The sequence below is a fragment of the Hibiscus syriacus genome, unplaced genomic scaffold, assembly GCF_006381635.1.
Source record: "Hibiscus syriacus cultivar Baekdansim isolate YM2019G1 unplaced genomic scaffold, ASM638163v2 tig00004630_pilon, whole genome shotgun sequence".
Lineage (NCBI taxonomy): Eukaryota > Viridiplantae > Streptophyta > Magnoliopsida > Malvales > Malvaceae > Hibiscus > Hibiscus syriacus.
Window position 1 is genome coordinate 581,216 of NW_024062021.1, and position 26,963 is coordinate 608,178.

At 32.9% G+C, this 26,963-nt stretch overlaps 1 protein-coding gene across 1 annotated transcript in view; it reads left to right on the forward strand.

Moving 5' to 3' along the window:
- LOC120196252 (probable ATP synthase 24 kDa subunit, mitochondrial) overlaps positions 1–26,963 on the forward strand; it is a 106,779-nt gene that overhangs the window by 54,771 nt on the left and 25,045 nt on the right. Inside the window, exons 4-7 of the mRNA XM_039198099.1 lie at positions 3,579–3,635; positions 4,713–4,821; positions 5,208–5,351; positions 5,739–5,861. Coding sequence (XP_039054030.1) covers positions 3,579–3,635; positions 4,713–4,821; positions 5,208–5,351; positions 5,739–5,861 — 433 coding nt within the window. The remainder of the gene's footprint in view (positions 1–3,578; positions 3,636–4,712; positions 4,822–5,207; positions 5,352–5,738; positions 5,862–26,963) is intronic.

Here is a 26,963-nt window from a genome sequence, read left to right on the forward strand (position 1 = left end):
TATATTTACTTATTTATTTATTTTATATATTATATTCGTACTTTGTTATTATTATTTTGTTTATTTGTTTTATTTATTATTTTCTTTTTCATTTTCTTTTTTATATATATTTTATTATTGTTTTTTTACTTACTATTTATCTTTGCTTTCTTCATTTTATCATTTTACTTAATTTGTTTTCTTTTCATTTTAATTTAATTAATTAATTAATTTCTTACCATTTTATCTAACATGGCTTTTTTTACTTTCTTAAGGATACATTTTCAATCAATCAAATGTAAGTTTTGGATCGTTATTTTACCTTTCAATTTAAACTTTCAACTTTCTTAATTAAAGACAACTAGAAATTACATAGTACCGAAAGGGCGGTTCAAGGGTGCTAATCCTTCCTTCACCGTAACCGACTCCCGAACCCGACACATCTTTGGAAAGACGAGATCATGTAGAAATAGGGTATCCGATCAACCCCACTTTTCGTAAAGTAAATGATCGTCCTACTAGGATTCAAACTCCTAAAAATAGGATAGAATTTTGCTAGGATTCAAACTCTTAAAAATAGGATAAAGTTCTACTATGATTTAAACTCCTAAAGATAAGATCCACAAGCACTATAAATAGCCATTGTAACTCACTATTGTAACACACGATTTACAGATAAAATACAGAGGAAAACACGAAAAATACAAAGGCAAAGCTATTGTAAACGATTCGAAGTAATAAAGGTGAAAGCTTTTTTATCATTCGTTTGTTTCTCTTTACTCTTCACTTGCATGCGTTGTTAATCGTGTTTGCTTTGGAGAACCCAAAAGACAAATGTTTTAGCCGATGACCCAGAGGGAGTTTTTTCGAAACTTTGATTTCAGATCTGCGCTCCCTAGAGGCTATTTCGCAAAAACAAATTACATTTTTGGAATGAGAGTACGAAAATCTATCAAAAAACTGAAAACTTTTTTATTTTTTTTGCCGGTTTTAATCTTCGATGTTCTTTGACATTTACCCACTTAATTTACATTCCTTTCATTTTAATCCCTTAATTAGTTTTTTTTATATATATATACATACTTGCTAATTTTATTTTTAATTTATCACTTTTTTAATTTTTCTCTATTTATATACGTTATTACCCATATATATATTTATTTTCTTTAAATTTTTATTATTACTATTATATTATATTATTTTTACTATTATATTTTCCTTTTATTATTATATTTATATGTATATTTTTTATTTATTATTATTTATTTTTTTACTTTCTCTTTCTTTTTATTATTCTTGTATTATTACTGTGTATTTTTATATTATTTATTTTGCTATATATATATATGCGTATGTTCTTTTTAATATTTTAGTTTTTATACCTATTATTAATAATATTTGATTTTTTTATTTTAAGTGCTATATTTTATAATATTATACATATATTTTTCTATTAATTTTCTATATTTTTTATTATCATTATATTATATTTATTTTCTTTTTTATTGATATTATTGTTGTTATATATACATTTTACTATTATTATATATATATATATATATATATTCTATACAAGTTAATTATATCTACCTACTTTGTCCCCACCCCTCATCATTTTTTCTTCATGTCAATTATACTTCACCAAACCTTACTTTCTTTTCTTCCCTTTTCGGTGTGATTGTCTTTTTTAACTACTTATTATCATTATTAGTATTGTTACTATATATATATATTGTAATTATCATTATTTTGTTTTTTAGCATTATATGTATATGTTCTTTTCGTCATTTAATTTATTATTTATATATTTACTTTTATTTATTTTAAATATATATATTATTCGTACTTTGGTATTATTATTTTGTTTATTTGTTTTATTTATTTTCTTTTTCATTTTCTTTTTTATATATATTTTATTATTTATTTTTTTACTTAATATTTTATCTTTGCTTTCTTCATTTTATCATTTTACTTAATTTGTTTTCTTTTCATTTTAATTAATTAATTAATTAATTCTTACCATTTTATCTAACATGGCTTTTTGTACTTTCTTAAGGGTACATTTTCAATCAATCAAATGTAAGTTTTGGATCGTTATTTTACCTTTCAATTTAAACTTTCAACTTTCTTAATTAAAGACAACTGGAAATTACATAGTACCGAAAGGGCGGTTCAAGGGTGCTAATCCTTCCTTGACCGTAACTGACTCCCGAACCCGACACATCTTTGGAAAGACGCAGATCATGTAAGAAATAGGGTATCCGATCAACCCACTTTTCGTAAAGTAAATGATCGTCCTACTAGGATTCAAACTCCTAAAAATAGGATAGAATTTTGCTAGGATTCAAACTCCTAAAAATAGGATAGAGTTCTACTATGATTTAAACTCCTAAAGATAAGATCCACAAGCACTATAAATAGCCATTCACTATTGTAACACACGATTTACAGATAAAATACAGAGGAAAACACGAAAATACAAAGGCAAAGCTATTGTAAACGATTCGAAGTAATAAAGGTGAAAGCTTTTTTTTCATTCATTTATCAGTTGATATAGTAGGATGAAATATTAGGTTTCTTAAGCAATCTCAGGATTTGAATCTGATGTTACGATTAATCGGTTAATAGATCGGGATACTAGTAATTAATTAAAAAAAATAAAATAAATGATTTTATAAATTTCATCTGAAGAGCGAAAAAAAAATAGAAAAGTTGATAGTATTGTGGTTTGAAAAAGTGAAGATTTTAGAAGAGGAGGAAGGGTAAGGTTTCTGCAGTACCCAGGACAGGGCAATATAACCGAGACAAGTAACAAAATCATATATACTTGACTTGTACTCAGCCTAACACTCCGGATGCCTAACAAGCCATCCACTAAACCAAACTGTGCGACGTCGTTCCACAATAGACTTGTATCATCTTCAGCAACCACTGCAATACCAATCTGACTTAGTGGTAAACGAGCCGAGTCAAGCTCGAGTATTGCTGAACTCGACTTGATTTGAAAACTCTAAAATGAAACTTGACTCGATTTAAAAACTCACGAGTTTAAAATTTTCAAACTCGACTCAAACTCGAAATTCTGAAATAAAACTAGTGAGCAGCTTGAAAATACTCGAAATGAAAAAAAAAATTCTTAAACTTAAATCGATGAAACCTCAAACTCAAACATAAACCTTAAATACATGAAATCTATTGTATTTTTAAAAAAATTAATACATAAATATTAATATTATTAATAATTTATTTTTTTTTTAAAAAATCTTAATATATTATATTTTCGAGCTGCTCACTAACTTTTCGAGTCGAATATCGAGTAGCTCGTTTTAGTTCGTTAAGAACTCAAGTCAAGCTCGAGCTCGAATCGAGTTCATTCAATCCGAGTATTTATGAGTTGATCGAGTCGATCTCGAGTAACTCGCGATCAGTCTCGTCTCATTTACAGCCCTACTTACAAATCCCCAATTCCCTTCGCACTCAAACCCTAACCGTTCCTCATCTGCTTCCAAGGGCCATAACAATACCCCTGCTGCACTCGAGCCTTGTCCCCAAGGCTCGAAATTGGGAAATTGCAAACTTCAAGATTGATATTGTTTAAGTTGACCCTGTGGCTGTCTCTCAGCATGCAAAGGTTATGAAGACAGTTAGAGAAAAATAAGTTCTTTCTTTCATTGTTGACATGTTCTTACAATGCTCAATGGAATGCGGATCAATTCGATACGAGGAACAAAACTAGGATGCAATTTGCTACTAAGACGTAATTTGATAGGGTAGTCTTCTCTTGTGGCTGTTTAGTAGGAACAAAATACGATTTATTGGAACATAAAATGTTTTTTAGAACTTATGTATATAGAGTTTTTATGTACTCATAATTCTAAATAAATAAATTCTCTGAAGTTCGTGAATTATTTTTTTAATTTAATAATCTTATAATAAACTATATGTTAGTCAGATCATTAGTTTTACTGAATTGGATTGTTAGTGCTCCTTGATTGGGAATGGCATACCAATTCAAAAATCACTGGGAGACCTGACTGGTTTTTGGTGAGCAATCCTTCCATTTGAAAATGCCTATTTTCATCTTGTGTAAGATGGAATTATACTTTGAAGTTGCTAATTGCTTTGGAGAGACAACAAGGGAGAAAGTAGAAAAAGGGATCAGGAATGCTTTGTTGCCCCTGCCCCTTAATTTCTATGCTAAAATATACCTTCACCAGTTCTTTGTTTGTTTTTTTAAATTTAAAATTTTTAGTCAATAAGAAGATAATACTATGGGATTTGTTAGTTAACTTGGAAAACTTGTTGATAAGCCTTTTGAGCTAACCTTAATTGGGATTAATTTAGCTGTTCTTAAATGAATATGATAAATGATTTAATATTGTTTTTGAATAAAGTAGCCGATCCCTTTTGCTTATATGGAGGTATATATTTTAATGAGATCCTTAACTGGTGAAGGTATATTTTAAATGTGCGGCCAATAGGTATACATTCCTTATGCTTTATAATTTAAGAGATCCTTGGGGCAGGGGCAAATAGATAGGCATATTCCATTTAAGAACAGCTAAATTAATCCCTTATGCTTGCTCTATTATTCCATTTTCTTTTGCTATCTTATTCTTGCCTCTGTAAACAAGATGAAGAGTACTTGCCCCTTAATCTGCATGCATTTCAGTGCTTTTTGAAATTCACTGCTTTATAATTTGTTTGCCTCTAAATCTATCCCTCCTGCAGGACCAAACTGTTTTCGGAATCTCAGCGGATCCAATACACCATCCAAACGCGGACTCAGGACATTCCATATGCTCGAACATATCTATTGACACTGAAGGATATAAGGATCAAGTATGTTAATCCCTACTTTAACTTAGTTGCTGTTGTTTGTAAACTCTTAATGGTGTAATGAATACCATATTTCATGGTTTAATTCTGTTCCTTTCCTTCTTTTTCTGCTATGATAAGCGTGCTTATGTGGTTCTTGGTTTTTTCTTCCTTCTATAGTTGAATACGTATAGCTTTCAATGCAGAAATACTTTTGTCTTGTTTTGCATTGATTTTCCTTTTAAAGTTGATTTGAGCGTTTGAGCTGACACTAAGAGCTGAAGCTAACTATTTTCTAATTTTCTTTTCATGAACTCCAAGTTTTGTTTTTAATGATACTAATTTCTAGGCTTGTTGTAATGAGTAAAACAGTTCTGCTTAATTTTATATCATTTCTCTACCTTGTATAGGAGAGGACTCACTGACGACCTTGGTGCTGAGGCAATGATGGATGCTTTGGATAAAATCGAAAAAGAAATCAAGAAGCCTCTTATGAGAAATGAAAAGAAATCAATGGCTCTTCTTACGGCAGAGTTTGACAAGACCAATAAGCAGTAAGTGTCTTTCTATGACTAAATATGCTTTATTTCTTTAAACATTGACTAAGATTCTCTGAAAAAGAATTGTTAATTTCACATTCAAGATGTATTCTTGGACTTGGAATCAGAAAGGTTCTTTATGAGATTCCAACAACGGGCTCATGTGGAAAATACTTAATTTTTGCAAAGCATCTTTATAATATGGTACTTTTCACAGAATGGCTGCTCTAATATGTGGTTATGAGCTGTTGTAGAACTCTAAATTTCTTCTGCCCATTAAGTGGGGAGTTATTTTTAATATTTAATTATGAGCTGTTGAAGAATTTTACATCCGTGCTTGCTTCTGCCCCTTAATGGAAATGGAGATGTTTGTCTTTTTTGTCTGATTGTTTGTCTTAACAGGCTTGGTATCCGGAAGGAAGATCTGCCCAAGTATGAAGAACAATTGGAGCTAAAAATTGCCAAGGCTCAATTGGAGGAACTGAAGAAGGATGCGCTAGAAGCAATGGAAACACAAACTAAGCGGTATGTTAATGATCTTATGTTTTGCTACGATGGTGCTCTCCTTTTTTCTCGCTAGGTATCTTATGGAATGGCCCAGGGACTTTATGGATGGAACTGAGTTTGCTCCTAAAAGCATATTTTCCTTTTTATTATCCATACTTGCACACACATATTGGTTAAGAAAATGACCTCCTTCAGTCATACTCTTGTAAAACTTTGAAGCTGTCTTCTGTATTATTAATTTGTGAGATACACATACAACTAAGATACATTTACGATTTACTGTTCAGTATGAAAGAAGCATGATGGTTTATATCAATAAAGAAAAATTAAAAGAATTGTTAGTTTTGTACATGTAACACAGTTTAGACAACCAAATCATTGTTGGGTATTTGCAGCAGCCAAAATATTGAATGGATGAGTGTTTTGTTTGTATGCAATGCATGTCACTTGTAGACACTAATTTTTTCATTTTATTTTAAAATTATTATTATTATTAAATAATAATTACAAATATTATCACAGGCCCAGTTACAAGATCTGGAGGCCCGTTTATAAAATCGTCCCAAATATAACAGACCTAACCCGGTCCAGAACCTGGAGGCCCAGATCCAGATCCGACCCAAGACCTGATCCAGATGCTTTTAGGGTTTCCACATCTCCATCCACCAGCTCTTCACAGCCGTTGGATCTGGAGAGATCCAACGGTACAGATCTCTTCCAGCAGAAACCCTAGGGTTGGTGAACCCTAGGGTGATTTCGGCGCCGCCTCTATGATCCAACTGCTCCGCCGTCTCGCCTTCAACCACTCCGCTGTCATGTTCCCCAGTTATCTTCTGCCACTCCACCAAATCCTCTAGAAGACTCAAGGAGAGCCACACACATCGCAATCTGGTGACTCACCAAGGACCCTCCTGTGATAGATCCACCGAGGAGAACCTCAACGAGTCCTATAAAAGAACTCGATTTACCTACAAATAAGAGGGAAGGAACGGGAAGGAAGCAACTACCAACGACCAATAAAAAAACGAAACAAAACAGAAATAACCAAAAGAAAAGAGAGAAGAACTTACCACTGTTGGAGAACCAAAACGTCGTCGGAGAACCGAAACGTCGAGCGAAATAATCCTAGATCTACGACGCTTGGTAAGGTTTTAAACCAAAACAACCTTAGATCTAAGTTTAGAAAAATAGAGGCTTTAATCTAGGGTATTTTGGTGAACTCCGACCACCGTGGATGGTGGCCGGCGGTGGCTATCGATGGTGGTTCACGGCGATCGACCGTTGATCGTCGTCCCTCCGATGGAGGATTTTAGAGAGATGCGAGAGAGAGTTTGAACTTCTCTCTCATAGAGAGAGAAGTAAAAAAGAAAAAATGAAGAAGATGACCATTAAAGGCCGGTTCAGGTGTTTCCCTCCCCAAACGACGTCGTTTTAGGGAGGGACCTTTGTGTAATTTCCTGCTTGAAAAAATAATGCCCGTAGTCCCTCTCGTTTTGTTACTTTTCATTATGGTCACTAAAATTTAGTTTTGATATATTTTAGTTTTTTTTTTCAAATTTAATTTAATTTTATTTTAATCCCTATCAGTTTATATAATATTTAAAGTAAATATATTATTTAGTCCCTTATATTTTAGTAATTTTTATTTTAATCCCGTATTAATATTTATAGTTAAATTACACTATTAATACCTATATTATATAATATTTCAAATTATTTCTATTAATTTAGATATTTTATATTTTAATCTTATAATTTTAATTTTCTTTATTTTGGTCATTATTTTATTTTATTTATTTTTATTATTACCCCTTTAATTTCAATATTTTTAATTTAGTACTTTAATAATTTTATTTCAATATTTTAATTTAGTATTTTTTTATATCCTATAATTTTAATAATGTTTATTTTAATCCCTTATAATTAATTATGAGTTCAATTAATAATTTTAGTCTATTTAAGTCGTTTAATTAAGTGATATTAGTTTTCATATAATTAGATTATTAAAATATTAATAGTAAAAACACTTGTAAATTATATGAACTCATTTAGTTTTATATTAATATAAATAGACCTATTTTAATATATATGTTTTGTCATATATAGAAATTGATAAACTATTTTTTTTGACTTTGTTATCACACATTAATCAATGAACTTGAAATAGGTTAATTAGGCTTAAATGGTCGACATAGTTAGTATAGTTTTGAAATTAATATAAAGCTGATATGATTAGTCACCTAACCTAAAAAAAGAAGAAGAAAACATTAATAATTAAAAGTTGTCTTAACTTTGTCCCCACGCACATGTTTTGTCTTTTTTATTTATTATTATTTTTATTATATTAGTATTATTATTATTATATTATTATTATTAATAGATTATTATTATTAATTTTGTTTTTCTTGAAATATGTGTTTTATTCCTTAAAATATTTTTAAGTAATCATAATAACTTATTCTAATTAATTTAATCAATTTTGTAATTTAATTAAAGGACAATATTTATTTATTTTTAAATATTAAAGAAAAAACTGTCTTAAAATAAATAGATGTCTTATTCTGGTATTTTAAAAATGAATAAATATTATTTTTAATATATATATATATATATGTATGTATATGTATATATATATTTACTTCATTTTTATTTAAATTTTTTTAGGAAAATTATCATATTCTTATTAATATTTATTTATTTTTCAATATCAAAAAAATGTGTTGTCTTAAAGTAACTAGATGTCATTTTCTAATATTTTTAAATAAATAAATACCCTATTTATAAAATTAAAGTATATATATATACTTTAATTTTATAAAAATTATTTTAATATATTTTTCCTTAGAATTATTCGATTGAACCTGGAATAATAGGATCGTAAATTAAATTCATATTTGAATTCTTAGATTTTCACTAATATAGACAATTTATAATTGAAGGGTACTAATTTTGGGCTTTGTGGGGGTGCTAATCCTTCTCCAAACGTAACCGACCACAAATTCCTTTTTATTATTAAAAAGAATGAATTTCTGGTTATACGCAGACTGGTTTATCTTTTAAATGATGTTTTCTTAAAAACTCTTTTAAAAGATGATTTTTAGGTATTCGACCTACCTAACCCAAAAGGTTCGATGACAACTCTAAAACATTTCATTAAAAATCATTTATTTATTTACTCGTTTTTCCGCTAAGAAACAATTCGTGCCCAGGCGAAAAACCGGTTACGACAGTTTGGCAACTCTGCTGGGGACGCTGGTCAAACCTAAGTCAATTATATATTGTCTCTATAATTGGAAATTGAAAATTGAGAATTCAATTTTATTTAATTTATGATTCTTTTCATTTCTTTCAATTATTTTTATTTTATATCCTTGTATTAATGTTTATATTTTATTGATTTTTAGATATTAGAATTCATTTTAAGTGCTTGTTTGTCAAAGGTTTGAGAATTTCTCCTCACACATAACATATGCATTGTATAACATAAGCTTTATAATCAAGCTTGTCCCTTTTAAGTGGGAGTGAAAGCGACGTCTTCGTGAGAATTTATTCTCCATGTCAGACCTAGCAAGTAGCTTTCGGGGTTCATATGCTCTATGTCTTCGTGAGAATTTATTCTCCGTGTCAGGCATAGAGAAATGTGTCCCCTCGAATTGAACTCAATCCGCTTAAGTCTATAATGGACTAGTATTGAGGGTTTGGCAGCCCAAGGGGGCACCAACAAGGACAGTTCGAGTACATTTACTCCTAGAACTGAAACCTTGCATATAATAAACCCTAGAAATTTTCCTGATCTAAGACAATACTGAAACCCTGTCTGTAGGTGTATACAAAGGAGAAATAAGCTCTAGCTTTTAATTTATTTGATTTCATTTTTTTGTAAATAAAGCATGGAACTAGAAATCATGATGTTAGGATTTATACCTTGATAGATAGGAGCTTTTCTTTCCATTAATTGGTACTAACCAATTTATTTTTTCCTTTCTCTCATTTTTATACATTTTGTTTTGCTATAACTTGTTTATATTGATTTCTTTTGTTTGCATTGCATGATCATTGCATAACCAAAAGGTGTTGACTTGAAAGACTGTTCATCAAATTGGAAAGAATTCATAAATGGACAAAAAGTTTTATGATCAAACAAAATATGACGCAACCATGGAATGACATCCTGAGGGAACTTCGAGGATAGAGGAGAGCTATGCACCCAAAGATCGTATGCCTGTTGAAGAGCAAAAGGAGATACGAGAAATAAGAGAGAAGATGTCCAAGATGATGGGTAGAATATCTGTTTTGACCAAAGGAAAAGAGATTCCTGCACAAAAAAAGAGAAACCTCAATGAAGATAAATCTGCAATCTCATATATGCAATGGACTTCTGATCCTAACCAATTTGAGAAATTAAAGACATTCATCATTCGTATTCACAAGTTATCTGGAGATACCAAAGAAATGGTGACAACTGTAAAAGCTCCCAAAGATGAGAAGAAATCATGTAATCTGAAATCGTAGAAGTTTAGTCTGTTCCCAACGTCTAAAACTCAGGTTCAATCCAAGACAAAAGGCGGTTCTCATTTTGATGATATCTCTATATCATATAAAGAGTTATATGAGAAGCTACTTAAAGCGCAAGAAGTGACTCCGTACTACATAAAACCGTTCCAACCTCCGTATCCGAATTGATATGACATCAACGTTTATTGTGAATATCATGCCGGCGCTCAAGGACATACCATTGAGAATTGTCTTGCCTTCAAACGTTGAGTCCAAAGTCTTTTGGATCATGGAACCTTACAATTTATGATAAATGATCGACCTAGTTTGGTAACTAAAGGTCCTGCTAGATTAATACCAAAAGTCTTCAAAGGTAAAAGTATCAGTAAATGTGTCCAGAAGGAAGAAGATTTGCTGAGGTCTGAGGCTCAAATACGTCATTTAAAGATTGAAAACGATAAATTGAGCACCAAAATGGAAACCACGCATGAAGATTTTCAGAAGGTCAATCAAGCCTTTCAAAATGCTGGCATAGGAAATACCCCAGAAGAGTGGATAACAGGGGTCACCAAACTGAAAAAGAACTGGAACATAAATGAAAGACGAGCCAAGAAGTTTTCTCATGATTTACGAGTTGCAGAAGAAAGACTCAATACAACTGTCATTGAATTGAGAAAATATCAAGTCGACAATAAAAGGTTGAATAGTGCTATGACCAACATGGAAGCATCATATCAGATCCATCAACATGAGATTGATACTGAATTAAAAGCCACTAGAGCTAATAACAAGATATTGAAGAAATGTTTAGATGATTATGGGGATCTTTTACGAGAACATCTTGAACAAAAAAGATTCTCTCACGAGAAAAAATGAACAACATTGTTTACAATTATGAGAATTAACACAAAAGATGAAGGAAAAAGACAATATCATGAAGGAAACTGCTGCCCAAGCAAACAATATGGCTCATAAGCTGGTGGACTTAGCTGGCTTCACGAGAGAATTAAGGCAGATTGATAACTCCACACCTGAGCATGAGTGGAAGTTAATTTGGCTTTTAAGGGAAATAGAGAAGTTAGGAGTGAAAGCTATCCCTTACATGTAAAAGTTTTGTTTGATGCATGGAAACTTTTTTGTTCAATGAAATCTGTTATAAGATGATCACTCTTGAGTAACACCTTTTCATACATGCATTTGCATTTTACATCTTTGCATTTTCATTTTATATTCATACTTTTATATTTACTTTTGCATTGCAAAATTTTCATTCTTATTTTTGTATTTATACATTTTTGCATTTACATTACATTTTTTATTTGTTCAAGTATTGGTATATACATTAATTATAAAAACATATAAATAATTCATGAAGGGTTCTGTAATAGTAAAATTGAGACCATTCATTCATATTAATGTACCATCATCATGAAAATAATGGAGCAATCTTGCGAGGGACTACAAGATCAGTGGCCAGAACAATTGACAGGGTTACCTCAAGATACAAGGAAAGAAGCATCAGATTCAATACCAGATGGATCAAATCAAATTAGTCAAGGGGATGACATCTGATAAAAGAGAGATAATTGCTAAAGGACAACCATGCTATCAGATTGAAAAGTCGGGAATGATAATATACCCTGGGGCATCACACTTGAGCCCAAAGAATAACCTCATTAATTATTCAGAATATGAAGAAGGATTCAAGAGTGTGGATGAGGCAATCGGAAATATGAAAGTTGTTAATGCCTCCCACAAAGAACTAGAAGCAAGAGAGCTCAGTTTGGTTCCAGATTTGGTTATTCCCCATGAATTCAAGATGCCTAATTTTGAGAAATATAATGGCACCAGTTGTCCTCTAATCTACCTGAGAATGTTTTGCAGAAAAATGGAAGGATATTTAAGTTCTGATGATCTATTAATTCACTCTTTTCATGATAGCCACGTTGGCCCAACAGTAGTCTGGTACAATCAGTTGACCCAAGAACAGATCAAGAGATGGGTTGATCTAGCCGTGCATTTTTGGGACAATATCGGTATGTTAAAGGCTTAGCTCCAACACGTATGGATCTTTAAGGAGTAAAAATGGAAGCCAATGAAGGGATTCAGAAGTATGCCTTAAGATGGAGAAGAGTGGTAGCACAAGTTCAACCTCTCATGTTAAAATAAGAGATATCACATATGTTTCGTGATTCCCTTCCCGCTCTTTTCTTTGAGTTAATGTTGGCAAATCCGACGAAGTAATTCGATAATTTTATGACAAATGAAGAATTAATTGAAAATTTAATCAACGAAGAAAATTCAAAAGTCACATCCAAGATCCCGACGGATCAGAGAGCGAAAGCTGATGATGTGAATGAATGTCACATCTAGAGTCCTCGCCACTGCAAAAGAAAAAGAGAAAGTAATCGTTCGGATCGACCAAAGAAAGTCATGCGATCAAAAAAAACTTTGGAAGTGTTCCAAACTTCTATTTCATACTTGTACCCTCATTTGGTTAAAGGTCGATACATCACACCAAGACCAACCAAAATACTATCAATCCCTTCTGCTCATAGTTATGATCAAGGTAGTGTTTGTAATTTTCACTTGGGGGTAAAGGGACATTCAACAGGGAGTTGTTGGCCACTGTTAAAAGAAATAGAGACGCTCGTTGACAAGGGAGTCTTGACACAAGAAAATGATCAAGAAATGGGGGGCAAATAAAGATGAAAATCCCGGGCCAAGTACATACCCAACATTCGAAGCAAGCTAAACAAAACAAAGTGGAAGTTGTTATCTACCACTGTAGTACTTTCTATTTTTAGCATCTTGTTTGCACATGTTTTTTGTTCCTTTCTCCGCTTTTTGTGCAATAAATAAATTTGTGTTGCTTTTAAGGTTATGAGCATTGAGTCAATTTTGCAATCTTGCAGTTCTTTGAATATCAACTGGATTAAAAAACTCTTTAAATGATTAGAGTTATAATCTTTGATAGAATATCAAGATTGAAAATCAGAAAAACAATGACCCTTGACCTTACCTCAGAAGAAATATACCCAAACACGACCCTTTCCATAAAAATGAGAGAGCTTTCTCCAATATAAGGAATTAGGAAAAAAGGCTTGGTATTTACATATGAAGGTGCACAATGTGGGGCATCTTATGTAACATTGCAAAGCTGACTAGATTGTTTTTCTATTGATGAAGTTCGATGATGAAACTTTGACAAATCTAGTCTAAAGTCATTTGGTAATGAGATTTTCTGAATTCCACCAAAACACCTAGACTATAACAGGTTCTTCTTAAAAAGCTTAAGAAATTGGATTTGGATACTCATGTTATATTATTATATATAAAATAAAGCTTGAGTTATCCCCCTAAAGCAATTGGTTAATAGCCCCGACTTTATGAATAATATTCAGCTAATCTGTTATGCTTGAGTTATCCCCCTAAAGTAATTGGTTAATTGCCCTGGCTTTATGGATAATATTCAGCTAACTTATTATACTATTATATGTAATAAAATTGTCCCTCATTGGTTAATCACCCCGACTTTATGGATAAGTTTCAACTAACCTGATAAAGGTGATTATATTATTATATACAATAAAGCTGAATTCAGCTAACCAAAATGGCAAATATGTTAAGAAATGGACTAAGGATGTTAAGAAACACCTGCTATAGTCAACTTCACACGAGCACTCATAAATTTCATTATTAGATCGATGTTTTCACATTGCTTTATCAAGGATTTCAGAGAATTGAAATGGAAGTATTCAAGAAGGTCTAGTAACCGTTATGCTAGATTGTGTCATTTTGTACACATCCAGTTAAAATACCAAGTCAAAGAAAGTGAGGTATGTGACAAAGTTCACAAAGAGATAGAGAGGAGTGATATCTTAAATAGATGTAACCATAGAAAATAGGAAAGCCATCCTGAAACAAACCCAAATTTTGATATTTGTCGAAGAGTTATAATTCTCAAACATTAAAAAATTGTTGATTCTTTTGATATTCTTTGAATTCAAGCTTATGATTTGATTTTATTGTGAACCTGTGATAGACAACATTTTATAAAAAAAATTCATTCTTCGATGAAGAAAGGAGGAAAAACATTTTCAAACAAGACAATCTCAAATGAGAAAAGTCCTTGAAGCAAGTCGAGGCCAGAATGATGAAATATTTCACTTTCTTGAAAGTAAGTGGTCCAACAAGCCAGAAAGTCTGGAGAATTGAACTTGTAACGCTCTCCTGTGACATCATTAGCAATTTATCAAGAAACATTATCACTTATCTCATGCTGAGGGCGATAAGCATCACCAGAAAAATTATTTTCCCCAGCCATCAATCCATGTCTCTAGCAGATTCTCCAATCACAGAGTCATAAGTCCAATTAAGGTGTATTATGGGAATGAACAAGTCACCACTTGCACTCTAGTTACACTGTGATAATGGTTCAAATCTTGATGCATCATTGTTGCCTTTTCCATGTCGATCATTTTCTTTGTCAGTATTATATCCATTATGTCCTTCAGAAGATTGTTGAACTTGAATTTGAGAACTTATGGCACAAAATAAGACATGGGAACATATTCTACACTTATAGACCTTTCATATTGGGTAACATTGGTTACAAGATTCCAAAAGTAAAGATAACCAGTTTTACTATCAACCAAACCTTTCCATGGTTCGGGAAGAGTGGGATATAGCAGTGAGTATCTTGGAGTAGCAGAAGAGATAGTCGTTGTAGCAGTCATTGCAAGAAAATGCACCAATAAAAATTTTCTAGTTCATACCGATGATATTTATTTCTTCTAGTAATGTTATTACACTGGATGCCACCAACAACAAGGTCAAATTCGCCAAATCTACTCATTAATTGCTCTAACTGATCACTATTCACTTCTTGCGCATCTGTTTTCAAAGGTATGCCAAGATAGTAGAAGGCAACCTCTACATCACTGATCCCAGATAAAAGAGACAGGACATTGATGCCACCGGGGAACATGTCTCTAGTAAATCCTCCTTCTCGTGTATGGCTTTTAGGGAAACCTAGAAGCATTTCCACCTCATCAGGTTCAAGTGGAACAACTTTATTCCTTCCAACCCATACCAGATTCCATTTTCGGCACTCACCAACAACATACTTTTGGACACTCGAAGGTGGCTCATTGTTATAAGCTTCAAGAGCCTTACGGATCTTTTCTGTCAATTTGGCACTTCTTGTACATGTTTGTAAACAGTTCAACTTAGTTCTTGGATACCAGGAAGGCCATCATTTTTTTTAATGGAAAATCATCATGTATGGTGCGTGGAGGAAGCGGAATAAGTGGAAATCTGTTCTCAATTGGCAGATTATGAATGTAGCCCCTTTTCCGTACAGCAGCACAAAAAATACTTCGATTCTACAAATTCTGGCTCTACATCGTATAAGTACCATGACATTTCGGTCCAAACACCAACTGGAGCAAGTACCAAGTTCTCGTAGTAGAAATAAAGAGGCCTAATAGCATCTTCTGGAAGTGTTCTTTGAATTATCTAATCTGGTTTGGTAAGAACCCTAAAACCAATCATTGGATTTGAAAGATGAATTGCATGATCGTCTTCATTAAGAAGATTCTTTTCAAGCTTCCTCTGCTTCTTCCTTTTCCAAAAATCATAGCCAGAGTTTCGCCTTTTCTTGTAATTGAGGTCATTGCATAATGGTTTCCTATCTTCTACCGGAAGAAGTGTGTCAGCAGCCTTAGCCATTTGAGCAACACATATAAAATCTGTCAACTCTGCAATTGATGAATCCGAACCACATCTCTCCATGGCTATTGAAGCCTCAGCCTCTGAGTATCCCATTTTCGTCAAGTATAATAGTTTATTCTCCTCATCAGAATCAGAATTCAGGATTTCCTCGCTATCAGAAGAACTATCAATATTTTTGAAATCATCCTGAAAGATCATTTCATAATCAGAGAAAAGTATATTCCAGAAATAGCATTCATTGAAAACAAGGTTCACTGTTTCAGCCTGGAATGAATTACCAAGCGATTTATACCACTTTGTCCGACAAGATCCCTCCAGATCCAAAAAAATGGGCACCTCATTCAGAAGAGGAACAATTCAGACATTTCTGTCAAAATGATTGATTACTTCTTAAGTTTGTGACAACATGAAGAGAATTCCTCAAGTTACTTAACAACTGTTGTTTAGTGACATCAGAATGAGAGTATTCAAGATAAAAAAAAATTTGAGGCACGGATAAAGCCGCAAGTACCCATAACAGTGCATTGTCAAAATTAGACCTCGTGGGGATCATGATATTCCAGTCAAACAGACATTGAGAGTGAATCAGAAACAAAATGTTGGGGCATCTCGAAAGCCCATTTCATACAGAAATGATTCATGTGGGGCATTCTGAGGGCCCATATCAGTATGAATATTTGGGCATTTTGAAAGCTCACATCAACAAGAAGCAAATGATGGGATATGCTTAAAGCCCATTTCAATCATAATCAGGAATATCGACGCGTTTTGAATGTTCACGTCAACAAATGTTGGGGCATGCTGAAAGCCCATTTCAATCAGAAATTGGAATATTAGTGCATTTTGAACGTCTGTATTGGCAAATACTGGGGCATGCTGAAAGCCCATTTCAATCAGAAAATTAGAATAACATTTTAAATGTTCATATCAGTAATTGTTGGGGCATGCTGAAGGCCCACATCATTATGTGTTAAAGATCATTGATTTGAGCAAATATTTCCAATAAGACAGAAAGGTATGAAGAATGAAAAAGCAGTGACAATGGAGTTGACTATACATAATTGTTTCGTTCATCAGGCGGTTATATTAGGGTCCTGTTGTTGAACAAATATCTACTCAACAAGTATGGTTTCAAATACCCAATATTCTTAACCATGTGTCACATGACAACATGTTCTTTGTTAAGATACATCACAGTTGCATGGATAAAGATGGTCCTCAGGCAGACTATTCGATCCAGGGTTCAGTTCCTCAAAATCTCGGCTTTGAATTTTATATTCTGTGTTTCGGTGATGATTGGACATATTTCTTTAAGATTTATTGCAGTTAGTTTCAATCATACTGTTGGGGCTACGAAGATGTTTTTCACAACAGTTTTCGCTTACTTGATGACATTGAATAAAGAGGCTCAACTTATGTTATTCTTATTCCCGTTGTTACTGGGGTTATCATTGCCAGTCAGGATGAACAGAGTTTTTAATCTATTGGGTTTTATCATGTGCCATTTCATCTACAGCAGTAAGAATTCCATGGACCTCCTTCTGTACATGGATACTATAGCTGATGTGTTTCTACTTCCTACAACACTCATTACGAAAGAAAACGTGACCGGTATCACACTTGCTCAAGATGATATCAAGATTAGTTGGTATCTCTTATTCAACTCGGCACTAGCATATTTTGTGAATTTGACCAACTTTTTGGTCATACCAGAATTTCATTTGTATTCCCATTAAGTTTTTTGGTCTCAAGTGGTCTTGTGACATCATACAAAAAGTTCTGAACACTATGAAAGAGTTTCCCTGACCATAAATCTGTGCAGAAGCCACATGAAATGATGAATGTGTTGTCAAATGTTTTACGAACCAGTTATTATGGTGCTGAACCACTGTTGTAATTATATGGTATTTCCATTTATGGATCTAAGATGAAGTCTGTCTTCTTCAAACTCAAGGTTAGAAAAGAGATATGATGAAGATTTCTTTCCACAGAAAGGAAATATAAATTTTAACAACAAGAAACTAGTGGAGCTAACTAAGGTTGAACGACAGGTTGTTGTTAAGCATCTCGACATGATATGATTCAAGTTGCCTTGTTTGAGATCTGATTAGATGTGGAGACATGAAAAGGAATTAGAATAAATCCTCCTTATGATGTGTTTCAAGAGTTAAATCAAAACAGATTATACTCTTCTAATTACTCTCTGCTAAGTTTAGCATATCTACATCTACATTCTTCAAAGATGATAGATTCTCTCTTCAAATATGGTAGATTCTCTCTTTAAAGATGATTGATTCTCTTTTCAAATATGAAAGCCTTATTGGATTTCTACACAAGTCCAGACTAAGAAAGCCGATGTTATCAAAGACAAAATGGGACATCAAGGTCATAGTTCTGACTACGGCAAGAGTTCTATAAATGAAACATTTCTTCTGAAACTTAAATTAAGCAAAGAAGACAAAAAGATACCAGTTGATCAAATGGTTCTTCAGAAATATAGCATAAGTTGCTACACTGATATCAGAAGGTAACCTTGGCAATAAATGATCAAGTGAAGAAAGGCCAAGTTCACCACTTTGAAGTCAAATGAAGATTGCATCAACATTCATATATTCATAAGAACATTTGTAAACACTAATTTTTCATTTTACTTAAATTATTTAAATTATTATTTTTAAAATTATTATTATTATTATTATTATTATTATTATATATATATTATTAATATTATTAAATTAAATATTACAAAACCCTAAACCTATTTACAAGGCCCATTTACTACTGGCCCAAACTAAAAGGAAACCCTAAATATTTAGGGTTTCAGCTAGGGTTTCTAAACCGTAGCACTTCAGTCGCCGCTGCTTCCAGATGCTTCTGCCAGGTGCCTCCTCCAGCTGCTGCCGACGCCTCCCAAGACAGATGGTCCAACCAGTTGATGCCGATGCTACAGTGCCATGCCATGTCCCGTAGAAGCCTCCAGAAGAGCCCGTCACCGCCCCGTGTCAAAGCCCTAAGGTGAGTCACCACCAAAGTCCGGTGACTCACCTAGGGTCGCCCTTTTTGACCGGTCCAAGACAAGAATCGTGGTGGCCTATAAAGCCACCACCTCACCTGCAAAAGAAAAGAAGGGAGAGGACCACAAAAATGGGGCAAGAACAGAGAGAACAAACATGGCGAGAACAAACACGGCGAGAAAGACGAGGACATCAAGCAAAGATAGAGGAAAAAGAAGAGACCAACAACCAGCAAACCAAGAAACAAAAAATAAACGAGAGAAGGGGAAGAGACTTACCAACATCGTCGAAGCCTCCACTCGCCACCATACGCCTCTAAAGCACTCGAAAACCGGAGGTATAAACTGTAGATTTGCTCCAATTAGGAGCTTTTTAAAAAAATAGAGGTCGTATTCGGCCTTAGGAGGTCGAGATATGTAATCTAGGATAATTTGGGAATTTTCGGCCACCGGTGGTGGTTGCCGGCTGTGGAGCTCGTGGCGGCGTGTGGCTGCCGGTGACTTCCAGAATTCCCTCAGACGAGGGAAATATAGAGAGAGATGAGAGAATTCTCTCACAAGAGAGAATTAGAAAGAAAGAAAAAGAGAGAAATGGCCTTTGAAGGCCGATTTTAGGGTATAATTTCACTAACGACCAAACCACACGCGCAGTCATCCTAGTTTGTAACCTTTTCAATTTAGTCACCATAATTGTTTTTCTGGACATTTTAATTTTTTCTTCCAATTTTATTCTATTATATTTTAGTCATTACCAGCTTATATTTATATTTAAGGTAAAATAACCTATTTAGCCCATATTAATTTTAATAATTTTATTTTTATCCCGTATAATTAAATAGGTTAAATTAGACTATTAATGCCTAGTAGTTTATAATACTTCGAATTAGGCCCCTTAATTTTATTAATTAAACATTTTAACCCCAAATAAATAGTTAAGGTTAAATTATGAGGTTAGGACATAGATTTCTTCAATATTTTAAATTAGTATATTTAATTTTAATATTTTATATTCTGTAATTTTAATTTTAATTTTGATCATTATTTCATTATCATTTATATATCTAATTTATTATTTTAATTATTATTCTATTTATCATTATTTTTAATTACATAAATATATTTTATTAATATTTATTTATTTTCAATATAAAAAAAAGGACAGTCTTAATATAACTGGATGTCCTATTTTGGTATTTTAAATAATTGAATATTATGAAAATTATAATCTAGTTTTATTTAAATTATTTTTAGGAAAAATTATTACATTTTCAATATTTATTTATTAATATAGAAGAAAAGAGCTGTCTTAAAGCAACTAGAAATTCTTTTCTAATATTCTTAAATAAATAAATGTTATATTTACAAAACTCTATATATATATATTTTTAATATTCTTCCTTAGAATTATCCGATTAAAATACGAAATAACAAGATCATAAATTAAATACATTTAAATATTTAAATTTCTAATAATAAAGACAATTTATAATTAATAAGTACCAATTTTGGGCGTTGTGGGGGTGCTAATCCTTCCCCAAACGTAATCGACGACAAACCCTTTTTTATTATTAAAAAGAAAGAATTTTTGTTTAAAACGCAGATCAGTTTATCTTTTAACTGATGTTTTCTGAAAAACTCTTTTAAAAGATAATTTTTAGGTATTCGACCTACCTAATCCAAAAAGATCGATGGCAACTCCCAAAATATTTTTTTTAAAATTAAAATCATTTACTTATTCATTTTATTTCATTTTTATTTTTCCCGCCAAGTAAAAATTTCGTGCCCGGGCGAAAAACGGTTACGACAGCTTGGCGATTCCCCTGGGGACAGTCAAGCTTTGAAATTAATTATAAATTGTCTCTATTAATTAGAAATTAAAAATTCATATATTTAATTTATAATTCTTTCCTTTCAAATTTTTTATACACATACTTATTATTTTTGTAATATTTTATATATTCTTCTTTATGATTGTTTTTATTTTTATTTAAAGGTGTTAAATTTCATTTTTATTTAAATGTTTGTTAGAAGTCTGAATATTTCTCCTCACACACAATACTTGCATTGCATAAACATAATCTCTATAACTGAGATTTGTCCCTTTTAAGTGGGAGTGAAAGCGACGTCTTCGTGAGAATTTATTCTCTGTGTCAGACCTAGCAAGTAGCTTTCGGGGTTTATATGCTCTATGTCTTCATGAGAATTTATTCTCCGTGTCAGGCATAAAGAAATGTGTCCCCTCAAATTGAACTCGGTCCGCTTAAGTCTGTGATGGACTAGGATTGAGGGTTGGCAGTCCAAGGGGGCAACAACAAGGACAGTTTGAGTACCTTTACTCTTAGAACCAAAACCCTGCATATAATGAACCCTAGAAATTCTCCTAATCTAAGACAGTACTGAACCTCTATCCATAAGTGTACACAAAGGAGAAATAAGCTTTAGCTTTTAATTTATTATTTTTCTCTCTGAATAAATACATGCGAACTAGTAATCATGCAGTTAGGTTAATTTTTCCAAACAAAGCATGGAACCAGAAAGCATGAGGTTAGGATACATTATATACCTTGATAGATATAATCTTTCTTGGTACTAACCAATTTATTTTTTCCCTTCCCATTTTTATTTTTCATACATTTTGTTTTGCTCTAACTTGTTTATATTGATTTCTTTCGTTTGCATTGCATGATCATAGCATAACCAAAAGGTGTTGACTTGAAAGACTGATAATCAAATTGGAAAGAAATCATAAATGGAAAAAAAGTTTTGTGATCGAACAAAATATGACGCAACCATGGAATGACATCCTGAGGGAACTCCGAAGATAGAGGAGAACTATGTACCTAAATATCATGTCTCCATTAAGGAGCAAGAAGAGATACAAGAAATAAGAGAGCAGATGTACAAGATGATGGATAGAATATCTGTTTTGGCCAAAGGAGAAGAGATTCCTGCACAGAAAGAGAGAAAGCTTAATGAAGATAATCCTGCAATTTCATATATGCAAGGGACTTCTGATCCTAACCAATTTGAGAAGTTGAAGACAATCATTATTTGTATTCACAAGTTGTCTGGAGATATTCAGGAAATGGTGACAACTGTAAAAGCTCCCAGAGATGAGAAGAAATCATGCAATTTGAAATCGTCGAAGTTTAGTCTGCTCCCGACGTCTAAAACTCAGGTTCAATCCAATACAAAAGGCAGTTCTCATTTTGATGCTATCCCTATATCATATAAAGAATTATATGAGAAACTACTTAAAGCACGAGAAGTGGCTCCGTACTACATAAAACCATTCCAGCCTCCGTATCCGAATTGGTATGACATCAACGTTTATTGTGAATATCATGCCGGAGCTCAATGACATACTATTAAGAATTGTCTTGCCTTCAAACGTCGAGTCCAAAGTCTTTTGGATCACGGAACCTTACAATTTATGGTAAATGATAGACCTAGTTTGGTAACCGAATGTCCTGCTAGATTAATACCAAAAGTCTTCAAAGGTAAGAGTATCAGTAGGGGCGCCCAGAAAGAAGAAGATTTGTTGAGGTTTGAGGCTCAAATACGTCATTTGAAGATTGAAAACGATAAATTGAGCACCAAAATGGAAACCATACAGGAATATTTCCAAAAGGTCAGTCAAGCCTTTCAAAATGTTGGCATAGGAAACACCCCAGAAGAGTGGATAACAGGGGTCACCAAACTGAAAAAGAATTGCAACATAAATGAAGGACGAGCCAAGAAGTTTTCTTATGATTTATAAGTTGCAGAAGAAAGACTCAATACAACTGTCATTGAATCGAGAAAATATCAAGTCGACAATCAAAGGTTGAATAGTGCTATGACCAATATGGAAGCATCATATCAGATCCATCAGCATGAGATTGATACTGAATTAAAAGCCAATATAGACAAGAACAAGACATTGAAGAAATGTTTAGATGATTATGGAGAACTTGTACGAGAACTTCTTGAACATAAAGATTCTCTCACAAGAAAAAAATGGACAATATTGTTTACAACTTCGAGAGTTAATGCAAAAGATGAAGGAAAAAGACAATATCATGAAGGAAGCCGCTGCTCAAGCAAACAATATGGCTCATAAGCTGGTGGACTTAGCTGGTTTCACGAGAGAGTTAAGGCAGATTGATAACTCCACAACTGAACATGAGTGGAAGTTAAAATGGCTTTTAAGGGAAATAGAGAAATTAGGAGTAAAAGCCATCCCCTAAATGTAAAAGTTTTGTTTAATGTACGGAAACTTTTGTGTTCAATGAAATCTGTTATAAGATGGTCACTCTTGAGTAACACCTTTTCATACATGCATTTGCATTTCACATCTTTGCATTTCATTTTGTATTCATACTTTTATGTATGCTTTTACATTGCACAGTTTGCATTCTTATTTTTACATTTATACATTTTTGCATTCACATTACATTTATTATTTAAGTATTGTTATATACATTAATTATAAAAACATGTAAATAATTAATGAAAGGTTTTGTAACTGTAAAATCAAGATAATTCATTCATTTTACTGTACCATCATCATGAAAATAATGGAGCAATCTTATGAGGGACTACAAGATCAGTGGTCAGAATAATTGACAGGGTTACCTCAGGATATAAGGAAAGAAGCATCAGATTCAGTACCAAATGGATCAAATCAAATTATTCAGAGGAAGGCATCTGATAAAGAAGAGAGATAACCGATAAAGAGCAACCATGATGTCAGATTGAAGAGTCAAAAATGATAACATACCCTGGGGCATCCCTCTCGAACCCAAGGAATAGCCTCGTTAATTATTCACAGTATGAGGAAAGATTCAAGAAGATGGATGAAGCAATCAGAAATATTAAAAGTGTTAATGCCTCTCACAAAGAATTAGAAGCAAGAGAGCTCAGCTTGGTTCCACACTTGGTTATTCCCCATGAATTTAAAATGCCAGATTTTGAGAAATACAACGGCGCTAGTTGTCCCCTAATCCACCTCAGAATGTTTTGCAGAAAAATGGAAGGATATTTAAGTTCTGATGATCTGTTAATTCACTCCTTCCATAATAGCCTCATTGGCTCAGCAGTAGTATGGTATAATCAGTTGACCCAAGATCAGATCAAGAGATGGGTTGATTTAGCTGATGCATTTTTGGAACAATATAGGTATGTTAAAGGCTTAACTCCAACACGTATGAATCTTCAAAAAGTAAAGAAGAAAGCCAATGAAATATTTTAAGAATATGCCTTAAGATGGAGAGGAGTAGCATCACAAGTTCAACCTCCCATGTTAGAAAAAGAGATATCACGTATGTTTCGTGATTCCCTTTCCGCTCCTTTCTTCGAGTTAATGCAGGAAAATCCGACGAAGGAATTCGAGAATCTTGTGACAAGTGGAGAATTAATTGAGAATGTAATCAGCGAAGAAAACTCAAAAGTCACACCCAAGAGCCCGAAAGATCAAAAAGCGAAAGTTGATGATGTAAATGAGTGTCGCATCCAAAGTCCCCACAATTGCAAAAGAAAAAGAGCAAGTAATTGTTCGTATCGACCAAAGAAAGTCACGCGATCAAGAAAAACTTTGGAAGTGTTCCAAACTTCCATTTCAGACTTGTAAACTCATTTGATTAAAGGTCAATACATCACACCAAGATCCGTGAGAGTGCCACCAAACCCTTCTGCTCATTGCTATGATCAAAATAGATTCTGCAATTTTCACTTGGGGGAAAAAGGGCACTCAACAGGGAATTGTTGGCCACTATTAAAAGAAATAGAGACGTTTATTGACAAATGAGTCTTGACACAAGAAATGATCATGAAATGGGGGGAAAATGAGGACAATGACCCTGATCCTATTACATACCCAACATTAAAGAGGCATGATAAATAAACAAGTGGAAGTTGTTATCTACCACAGTAGTACCTTTCATTTTCAACATCTTGTTTGAACTTTTTTTTTGTTCCTTTATGTGCTTTTGTACAAAAAAATAAATTTTTGTTGCTTTTATGGTTATGAGCAAAGAATTAAGTTTTAATCTTGAAATTCTTGAGTATCAAGTAGATTAAATATTCTTTTAATTTTTCAAGAGTTATAGATCTGTTGCAAGTGGTAAAGTTATATATTTCATATCCCATCTAACGCCAATTACTTAACCCTTACCAAAACCAAATCTTGACACTACAATTATCTGAGACTCTGAAGAAATGTCTCTACCTATTTTTTGAGAGACCAACTCCAGACGTTTACTGGTTTATGATACTACCTTCCACCACATACACAACTTCATAAGTCACATTTTTGCCATTCCAAATACAAAACCATCATGAACCAAAAGACCTCAAAAGAACCAAACTTTCAAATTATCCGTGAATCTTCCTGCAAGAAGAGACGAGATGAGGCATTATGGACTAGTTTATCGAAGATAATTTCGAGTGATTGGAGCATACTCAAAGAAGAAAAAATGATTGATTTAAGTAAAATATATCATGCAGTAATTACATTATTTTCATGTAAATGAAAGTTAATCTTGAATATTCATCCCCTGGAGATAATTCTTTTTACAAAAGCTTCTGTGTATGAGACGACTTAACTTTGTGCACAGTTTAAGCATGCAAACTCATTGACATATCGCCCAAAGATGAATGAGGCAGTTGAAGGAGAAAATAAGAACATTAAAATGATCATTACAAAGATCACTTAAACTTACAAGGATTGGCACGAGAAGATACCTTTTGCCTTATATACATATCGAAATAATGTTCGAACATCACTGGGACAACACCTTATTATTCAGTCTTACCAATTTGAGATACCATCACTTTGTATCTTAAAGGAGCTAAAATTAGAGGAGGCTGAAGGGATCCAAGCTCAGCAGATGCATCAGAAACGAATGATGAAAGATCACATCCGAGAGAGTTCCAAGAGGGTGATCTAGTTTTAAAAAGATCTTGCCTATACATAAAGCTTTCCGTGAGAAATGGATGTCTAATTGGGAAGGGTCAAATATTGTAAAAAATAGGCCTTTTCCGGAGGAGCATTGATTTTGGCAGAAATGAATGGGAAAGTTCTGAGAAACCAAATAAACTCAGATTCTGCCAAGAAATATTATACTTGAAAAAAAGGATAAAAGGAAAAAATTGAACCAAGATGAATGACTCATGAAGCCTCAAGTTACAAGATTGATCAAGTGCAATTAGTTCGAAGATTCATATTCAACAAGAAGCGCAAGAAATTCTGGAGATGAATGAATCAGGGAAAATCCCCAGCAAAGCATATCCAAGGCAAACAAAGCAAGATTGAAGGCATCTAATTAGAAGAGAATATCTTCAGAATTCATTCCGCCTCTCAAGATTGATTTTTTATTTGCAAAAATTGGTTTTTAAAATCTTTAATGCATGATATGAAAAATGATAAAAAGGGGGTTCAAGATATAAATTTTTAAATAACATCTTGAAACCAAAGGAAGATTCGAGTTGAAAACCTAAAAAGGCGGCTCGATTAGATGGTGCAACGATGACATAAGAGACAATCTTAAGCTCTTAATGAAGCACCACACATCCCAAAGATATTCCTGAGAGTCTGGAAATAAAAAGTATATCTACGAAATGAGCATAACAACGAGAAGTATCTCTACAAGATGAGCATAACAATCATTTCTTCAAGTTAGTGGAAGCCCAAAAAGACATAAATGTTGGACTAACCTGAGAGACCTTACTTTACCAGAATCAAACTACACCTTAAATCAGTCAATAATTTTGACACTTGTCATAGGACTATGATTTTTGAATGATTTAAAAGAGTTGTTGATTTATTTGATAGTTATTAATTTAATGTCTTATGATTCAATTCTATTGTGAACCTGAAAAGGGCAATACTTTACAAA